Source organism: Ahaetulla prasina, chromosome 14 (assembly GCF_028640845.1).
Source record: "Ahaetulla prasina isolate Xishuangbanna chromosome 14, ASM2864084v1, whole genome shotgun sequence".
Lineage (NCBI taxonomy): Eukaryota > Metazoa > Chordata > Lepidosauria > Squamata > Colubridae > Ahaetulla > Ahaetulla prasina.
This window is the reverse complement of record NC_080552.1, coordinates 16,974,758-16,984,410: the sequence shown is the minus strand read 5'-3', so window position 1 is coordinate 16,984,410 and position 9,653 is coordinate 16,974,758. Positions and strand designations below refer to the sequence as shown.

General features: G+C 43.6%; 1 protein-coding gene across 1 annotated transcript; it reads left to right on the top strand.

The window, feature by feature from the left end:
- Window positions 1-271: 271 nt before the first annotated feature.
- THUMPD1 (THUMP domain containing 1) lies at window positions 272-9,497 on the top strand. The gene is made up of 4 exons (XM_058157185.1): window positions 272-590; window positions 4,506-4,695; window positions 5,731-5,979; window positions 7,433-9,497. The coding sequence occupies exons 1-4, from the start codon at window positions 345-347 to the stop codon at window positions 7,729-7,731; spliced, it is 984 nt and encodes a 327-aa protein (XP_058013168.1). The 5' UTR covers window positions 272-344; the 3' UTR covers window positions 7,732-9,497.
- The last annotated feature ends 156 nt before the right edge of the window (window positions 9,498-9,653 follow it).

Below are 9,653 nucleotides of genomic sequence, written 5' to 3'. Positions count from 1 at the left end.
GTTTCACTATTGCACAAAAGCGCGCGTCCTTTTATTGCGTTCATTTTCGGCCGTCTGTCTCTTTTTTAACAATCCACTTCTGTCAGACCCGGGCTGCAGAACTCGGGACGGCCACTAGCTGGAGCCACCCAACACCCAACTCTCTCTGGAATTTCCGCGCCTCGACTCTATGGCCTTCTACCTTTTTTTTTTCTTTTTTTTTAATCTCCGACGGTCTAGCAACAAAACGCGCTCCGGGCGCGCGGTCGGATGACGCCATCAAGGCCCGCCTCGCGCGCTCGCGGCCGCTCCCGGGTGGCGGCGCCTTGCTGCGCCTGCGCCGCCTTTCACCCGCCGCCTTCCCCATGGCTGCCGTGGAGACGACGCCGCCGGCGGTGGTGGCAACGGCGTCGGCGGCGTCTCGCAAGCGACGGCCGCCCAAAGGGCAGTACTCGCAGGCGGCCAAGCGAGCCCGGCCGGGCGGTCGGCGCCAGCTAGAGGCCGGCATGTGCGGCATCCTCATCACTTGCAACATGAACGAGCGCAAGTGCGTGGCCGAAGCTTACAGCCTGCTGGGCGAGTACGGAGAGCAGCTCTACGGGCCCGAGCAGGTGAGCCCGGGTGGGGGGGGGTGGTTTGGTGGGGAGGAGAAGAAGCCACTGGGGACTACCTGGCTGCTTGTCCCGCTTCCAGAGACGGCCTGGAAGGCTCGGGACTACAACTCCCAGGATTCCCGCTCAGCCGAGCGCCCCAGTGGGAATGCTGGGAAATGTAGTCCCGCGACGTTGGCAGCCCCTCTTGCTTTTTTTTCTCCTGCTGGCTTGTTGACAGTTGAGCGTGTCCAGAAATATTTTACAAGAAGAGTCCTCCACTCCTCTGAATACAGCAAAATACCTTATGCCAACAGACTTGAAATCCTGGGCTTAGAAAATTTAGAACTCCGCCGACTCCGACAAGACCTGTGTTTAAAACACAGAATCATCTATTGCAATGTCCTTTCTGTTAAAGACTACTTCAGCTTCAATCGCAATAATACAGGAGCAAACAATAGATTCAAGCTTAATGTTAACCACTCCAACCTTGATTGCAGAAAATATGACTTTTGTAACAGAGTTGTTAATGCTTGGAACACACTGCCTGACTCTGTGGTCTCTTCTCAAAATCCCCAAAACTTTAACCAAAAACTCTACTATTGACCTCACCCCATTCCTAAGAGGTGTAAGGGGCGTGCATAAGAGCACAAACGTGCCTACCGTTCCTGTCCTATTGTTTTCTTTCATTATATCCAATTAATATAGTTATTGCGTGCTTATGCTTATATATATATGCTTATATATTATAGAGTTACTTTCATGCTTAGGCTTATATATACTGTTGTGACAAAATAAATAAATAAAATAAATAAATAAAATAAATAAATAAACTACCTCTCCCTTCTAGCAGTGATGATATTACCTAGTTGCTTAGAGCTACGCCGCCTTCGACAGGACCTGTGTTTAACTCATGGAATCATCTGTTACAACGTCCTACCAGTTGAAGACTACTTCAGCTTCAATCACAACAATACACGAGCACACAATAGATTTAAACTTAATGTGAACCGCTCCAATCTCGATTGCAGAAAATGTGACTTCAGTAACAGAGTTGTTAATGCCTGGAATGCACTACCAGACTCTGTGGTCTCTTCCCAAAATCCCCAAAGCTTTAACCAAAGACTATCTACTATTGACCTCACCCCATTCCTAAGAGGTCTGTAAGGAGGCGTGCATAAGAGCACCAGCGTGCCTACCATTCCTGTCCTAATGTTCCCTTTGATTGTATCCAATTCATATGGTTATTTCATGCTTATACTTATATATACTGTTGTGTTTGACAAATAAATAAAATAAAAAAATAAAGCTGGGGTGGGTGGTGGGTGTTTTTTTTTTCTTCTTCTTCTATGGCCCGAAGTGGGAAAAGGTAAAAATAGTTCTAATGCAGAAGTATGTTAGATAGTGTATAAAGATGTCTAAATTTAATTTTATACGTGATAGGGATTATAGAGTAATAAGGGATAATGGGACAGGAAGGGTCTAAAGATTATAAAGGGAATTGGGAGAAAATGTAATCATTAGGAGATTGCTGCTACAAAACAGTTGTAAAAAGGGAATGTACATTATGTGTTTTGTGTTTGTTATGTTATGTTGTGTTGTGTTATAAATAAATATTTTTTTTAAAAAATAGTTCTAATGCAGGGAGTCCTCGACTTACAACCATTCGTTCTGCGGCTGAAGTGGCCACGGCTGCTAAAAAAGCCAACACAGTTCTGGGCTGCGTAAACAGATGGATAGAATCAAGATCACGTGAAGTGTTAATACCACTTTATAATGCCTTGGTAAGGCCACACTTGGAATCCTGCATTCAGTTTTGGTCGCCACGATGTAAAAAAGATGTGGAGACTCTAGAAAGAGTGCAGAGAAGCGCAACAAAGATGATTAGGGGACTGGAGGCTGAAACATATGAAGAACGGTTGCAGGAACTGGGTGTGTCTAGTTTAATGAAAAGAAGGATTAGGGGAGACATGATAGCAGTCTTCCAATATCTCAGGGGCTGCCACAAAGAAGAGGGAGTCAAGTTATTCTCCAAAGCACCTGAGGGTAGAACAAGAAGCAACGGGTGGAAACTCATCAAGGAGAGAAGTAACTTAGAATAGAATAGAATAGAATTTTATTGGCCAAGTGTGATTGGACACAAAAGGAATTTGTCCTGGTGCAGATGCTCTCAGTGTACATAAAAGAAAAGATACGTTCATCAAGGTACATTTACAACACAATTGATGGTCATTTACAACACAATTGATGGTCATTTACAACACAATTGATGGTCATTTACAACACAATTGATGGTCAATATATCAATATAAATCATAAGGATTGCCAGCAACAAGTTATAGTCATACAGTCATAAGTGGAAAGAGATTGGTGATGGGAACTATGAAACGATTAATAGTAGTGCAGATTCAGTAAATAGTCTGACAGTGTTGAGGGAATTATTTGTTTAGCAGAGTGATGGCCTTCGGGAAAAAACTGTTCTTGTGTCTAGTTGTTCTGGTGTGCAGTGCTCTATAGCGTCGTTTTGAGGGTAGGAGTTGAAACAGTTTATGTCCTGGATGCGAGGGATCTGCAAATATTTTCACGGCCCTCTTCTTGATTCGTGCAGTATACAGGTCCTCAATGGAAGGCTGGTTGGCAGCAGTTATTTTTTCTGCAGTTCTAATTATCCTCTGAAGTCTGTGTTTTTCTTGTTGGGTTGCAGAACCAAACCAGACAGTTCTAGAGGTGCAAATGACAGTCTCAATAATTCCTCTGTAGAACTGAGTCAGCAGCTCCTTGGGCAGTTTGAGCTTACTGAGTTGGCGCAGAAAGAATATTCTTTGTTGTCCTTTTTTAATGATGTTTTTGATGTTAGCTGTCCATTTGAGATCTTGCAATATGATAGAACCTAGAAATTTGAAGGTTTCTACTGTGTTGTCAAGTATTGTGAGAGGTGGAAGTATGGAAGGGTTTCTCCTAAAGTCTACCACCATTTCTACGGTTTTGAGTGTGTTCAGTTCCAGATTGTTTTGGTTGCACCACAAGGCTAGTCGTTCGACCTCTCGTCTATATGCGGATTCGTCATTGTCTCGAATGAACTAAGAACTAAGTTCTCCTTAGAACTAAGGAGAAAATTCCTGATAGTTAGAACAATTCATCAGTGGGAAAAACTCACCTCCAGAAGTTGTGAATGCTCCAACACTGGAAGTTTTTAAGAAGATGTTGGATGACCATTTGTCTGAAGTGGTGTAGGGTTTCCTGCCTAGGCAGTGGGTTGGACTAGAAGACCTCCAAGGTCCCTTCCAACTCTGTCATATTATATAAGATGGGTTTTCACACTTAGGACCGATGCAGCACCCCCATGGTCACATGATCAAAATCTGGACGTTGGGCAACTGGCGTAGGTTTTTTTTTTTTTTGCTCTTTTCATGACCTTTTTTTTTTTGTCTGTTAATGACCCCCATAATCTCTTGCATCGGGGTGTAGTCGGGGCAACTGAATGGAGCTGAGTGTTTACTGGCCGGATGCCCTTCCTGTCACCAATGCAGAGTTCGCAGCAGATATTTTACTCATTGTGCCCAGAGAGAGAAATATCTGCCACTACCTAGGATCGAACTCACTCAGCCTCCCGATTAGGCCACTGCACCACTCAATTGGCATATATATATATATATGATGGTTCCATTTCCTCGGGTCACATGTGACCACTGTTTGTAACCTTCCCAGCTGGCTTTTTCGACAAGCTAAGTCAATGGGGGGAAAGCCAGATTTGCCAGATTAATGACAGATTCAGTCACTTAACAATTGCAGGGATTCGCTTAACCTTTTGTAGGCAAGGTTATAAAATGGGACAGAAGTCACTCAACCGTCTTGCTTAGCAGCGGAAAGTTTGGGCTCCCTGTGGTCATAAGACAATATGTGTTTTTGTATTTATGTATTTTTGCCTGTGCTAAGTTTGCAGAGCGAGAGGATGACAGGCTCTCTGGGAATGAGGAGGAGGAAGAAGAGGAGGAAGATGATGCTGAGGCAGCTTTGAAAAAAGAAGTGGATCAGATCCGTACCTCTACGGAACAGAAGCAGCGTCGGTTCCAGTCGGTGGAGAGTGGTGCTAACAACGTGGTTTTTATTCGGACGCTGGGTGTCGGTATGTGTGCAAAGAGTCTGCCAATAAAATGATTAGGATTTGCTTTATTCCTAATTTTATTTATACATCACCCTTCCTAAAAGAGCCCAAACGACTTACGAAGAAACAAAAAATAACCATGGCAATTTAAAAACAAGGGTAGATCCCAGAATTCCTAGCCAGCATCCCAAAAGCTTTATTCCTGTTTTTTTTTTAGCCAAAAAACACCCCATGGTGAACAATGAGTTGGCTTAACATCCGCAACACTTGTTTAATGACTGCGGATTCACTTAACGCCCATGATGATTGGCTTAACAACCTGTTCTGTCTCTTTCCCCACTTCAGACCCACGAGCTGGCCTTCGGCCAGTGGATTCACGGCTCTTATCAGTCCTGGCAGAGAAATCGCAGCTGCCTGCCAAAGTTCAAACGAATGATTCACGTAGCAAGACTTTCAGCTCTTTTTGAAACGGTTCAGCTAAACTTTTGCTTCCCGTGGAGTGAGAGCAGTCCCAAAGCTCCTTATATATCCTGTGGGGTGGGGCTCCTGCCCCACTCTTCCTTTTGATGACGCCGCCTCTCTAATCTTCTGAAGCGTGGGTCAATCCAAGCTTGATTATTATTATTATCAGCTGGGTCTGAAGGCATAGCCTGGGGAAGGGAGGAATCAGGGGATGACGGCCTCATTACATCCTCTGACTGGTCTGGTTCTGGCTCCTGGAGCCGAGCCAAAGGCATCGGTGCTCCCGAGGTAAGCCTTACCGGCCCTTCCCCCTCACTCTCAGAGTCATTTTCGGGCATGGGGCCAGGTTCGGGGGCTGAAGTCACAACACAACCGCCACAAGAAAAGGTCGTAAAATCGGGTCTGTTCACATGATGGACCTGATTTTAGGACCACGTGGCTTATGACCATAATAGGCAGCCTCCATTACAGTCATAAAACCGAGGACTACCTTAAGTTCTTTTTCATGTCCAGAGAACTGTGCTTCTAAGAACGCCGGTGCTTCTCACTTGAAACAGCCTCCCTTTGAATCCTCACGCTTGTGTGTCCTTGCAGAACCTGAGAAGTTGGTCCACCACATCCTAAAGGACATGCATGCCACCAAAAAGAAGAAAACTAGGGTCATCTTGCGCATGCTCCCTGTGTCGGGCACCTGCAAAGCCTTTCTCGAAGACATGAAGCGGTATGCAGAGACCTTTTTCGAACCCTGGTTCAAAAGCCCCCAAAAGGGCACTTTCCAGATTGTTTACAAGGCGCGAAATAACAGCCACCTCAGCAGGGAAGAAGTTATAAAAGAGCTAGCAGGTAAGGTAAAGGTAAAGATTCCCCTTACACATCTATAATATAATATAACAATATAACAACAGAGTTGGAAGGGACCTTGGAGGCCTTCTAGTCCAACCCCCTGCCCAGGCAGGAAACCCTACACCATCTCAGTCTGATGGTTATCCAACATTTTCTTAAAAATTTCCAGTGTTGGAGCATTTACAACTTCTGCAAGCAAGTCGTTCCACTTATTAATTGTTCTAACTGTCAGGAAATTTCTCCTTAGTTCTAAGTTGCTTCTTTCTTTGATCAGTTTCCACCCATTGCTTCTTGTTCTACCCTCAGGTGCTTTGGAGAATAGCTTGACTCCCTCTTCTTTGGGGCAACCCCTGAGATATTGGAAGACTGCTATCATGTCTCCCCTAGTCCTTCTTTTTATTAAACTAGACATACCCAGTTCCTGCAACTGTTTATTTATTTATTTATTATTTTATTTATTTATTTTGTCATAACAATATATGTAGGTATCATACAAAAAGATTATATAATATATAAACACATATATGGGTAAATATAAGGAGGTATAAGCATATATGTATATAGGAAGAAGAAAAGAAAAACAATAGGACAGGAACGGTAGGCACGTTTGTGCGCTTATGCACGCCCCTTATGGTCCCCTTAGGAATGGGGTGAGGTCAATAGTAGACAGTTTTTGGTTGAAGATTTTAGGATTATGGGAAGAGACCACAGAGTCAGGTAAAGTATTCCAAGCACTGATGATTCTGTTATAGAAGTCATATTTTCTGCAATCTAGATTAAAGCGGTTGACATTAAGTTTAAATCTATTGGTTGCTCTAGTATTATTGCAATTAAAGCTGAAGTAGTCTTTAACAGGAAGGACATTACAATAGATGATTCTATGAGTTAAACTTAGGTTTTGTCATAGGCGACGGAGTTCCAAGTTTTCTAAGCCTAGGATTTCAAGTCTGGTGGGATAAGGTATTTTGTTGTTTTCAGAAGAATGGAGAACTCTTCTTGTAAAATATTTCTGGACACGTTCAATTGTATTGATGTCAGAGATGTGGTGAGGGTTCCAAAAAGGGGAGCTGTATTCTAGAATTGGTCTAGCAAATGTTTTATATGCTCTGGTTAGTAGTGTGGTGTTTTTGGAAAAGAAGCTACGCAAGATTAGGTTTACAACTCTTAGAGCTTTTTTTGCTATGTAGTTGCAGTGGGCTTTGGCACTTAGATCATTTGACATGAAAACTCCGAGGTCTTTAACAGGAATGGGGTCATCTGTAAGGTAATGTCCATCTAGTAACCGTTCTTCATATGTTTTAGCCTCCAGTCCCCTAATCATCTGTGCTAGTTGTTCCTGACATCTCCGTTTCAAAGCCCAAGAGCCAGCACTGTCCGAAGAGTTATGAAAGAGTGAGTTATGAAATTAAATTAAGGCAATAATTTAAGCCTTCTTTCCATCGTTGCCTTACAGGCGTAGTGGGCCACCTCAACCCAGAAAACAAGGTCGACCTGAGTAACCCCGAATACACCATTGTGGTGGAGATCATCAAGAACATCTGCTGCTTGAGTGTGGTCAAGGACTACGTTCTCTTCCGAAAGTACAACCTTCAGGAGGTGGTGAAAAGCAAAGCAGAGGGGCAGCCAGAGGCTCCTAAACCATCCCACGAGAACGACACGCCTGGAGCGGAAACAACCGAAGCGCAGAAGGAAAACCAAAACGAGCGCCAAGGGAAGACGGAGACCGCTTCCAACGACAATCATGAGGACTAGGACCGTGAATGAAAGAGCCAAGAATTTAAAAAAGGAAAAATCTGCAGGATGGGTGGCTGGTTGATGATGTCAGGGGTTGATGTTTGTTCTCTAGGTCAGGAGTCTCCAACCTTAGTAACTTTAAGGTTTGTGGACTTCAACTCCCAGAGTTCCTCAGCCAGCAAAGCTGGGAGTTGAAGTCCACAAGCCTTAAAGTTAGTAAGAGTTGGAGACCTCTGCTGTAGGTGACTTGGCTAAAGCGCAGTTCGTCTCAGACAATCTCCCCCCACCATTCCTGCCTTGTAGTTATGTATTCTGGATTGGGAGGTGCGGGGTTCCAACTGAATGATTCAAGCCACGGTTTTCACAACCTGTAATTCAGGGCTGTCCAGTCTCGGCAACTTTTAAAATCTGTGGACTTCCAACTCCCAGAATTCCCCATTCAGCTATTCTGGGAGTTGTAGTCCATAGGTTTTCATGCTGTCAAAGATGGTCCAAGGGCCACGTGTTCCATACAAAACAATTGTGGTTGGATCAAACTCTGGCTAGCCGTTTCCTGACCCAGAGCCACTTATGAGTCCTATCCTTTGGACGAAAAAGCACTATGCTGACCCGCCAAATATTTTTCTGCTGGATTTTCTTCCCAATCCAGATGGCCCCACGTTCTGGCTTTTTAAAGTTTAAAGTTAAAATTACAAAACCGCAGCCAAGTTTGGGTAATGGGAGGTGGGGCTGGGTGTATGTGTGGATCGTTCCTAAATTATGCCTGAGGTTGAAAGTAGTTGATACTAGAAAAGTTGGCTTATTAAAGGTTTTAAAATTATCCCTTCCTATTCTGATTATCATGACAAAAAAACTCCCAGTTTTTTTTTTTATTCTGGAGTAGGGAGGTCAACAAAGGCTACGCTGCCTATTCGCTTGTAGTTGGTATTTTTTTAATCCTGTTTTTAACTCTTGATCCTCAACCGTTTGTGTCTCCAAATCGTAGATTTTTTTCCCCAAGGAAATTATGGCAGCTGTTTACTGCCAGATTTTCATGTGTGATCACGGTTCTAGTTACCAAGCCGGCATCCTGATGCGAAGTCTAGCAGGACGTGAGAACAAAAGTGATCCCTCTCCTCTTGAGCTGGTGGATCTGGGGATCTCGTATTCTGATCCCCTCTGGAAAAACAGCACCTCTTAAGATGTCATTCAGTCTATGACAGGGGTCTCTAAACTTGGCAACTTTGAGACAGGTGGGTTTTGACTCCCAGAATTCCTCAGCTTCAGCCATGCGTGAATTCTGGGAGTTGAAGTCCACAAAGTCTTAAAAGTGGCCAAGTTTGGAGACTCCCCCCCCCCCCTCAAGTCTATGAGAATAGGTAGTTTAATGTTTTGGTACTTTTTCTAACCTGGAAACATGTTCAGGTTTTTCTTGTAATTCTTTTTAACAGGTGAATATTGAGCCTGGAGGAACTTTTATGGGCTTGCTTTGTAGAGAGCCTTCTTAAGCAAATTGTAAAATATTAACCGAACGGGGCTTTGGGGAAAATATACATCTTTCGTTGGAAAATGTTCTATTCGCAGTTACATTGTTAGAAAGGCATGTTAACGCTCCAAACTTATAATTCTTGCGCAGATGTTTAAGGAGAGAAAAATCCAGCTTTTCTCTGGGAGGGATTTCTTGTCTGAAAATAAACATTCACAGCGTAACATCATTGCAGGGGTATAATACTTTCCAGTTTGTACGTGGTCTTTCTTTTTTTGTACGTTGTTTTCTATTAAATTGACCTTCGTTTGATTTGGAACAGATTGGCTAACCCATGTTCTTTGCTGCTGCTTCTGTTTTTTTTAAAAACTACGCTTCTCTGTAAAAATCGAGATTTGGTGTGTGAAAATAAACGATCAGTGGGAGCAATTCTGCCTTTTTAAAATCAGCATGCAAAGGAACAGATCGGTGTTAG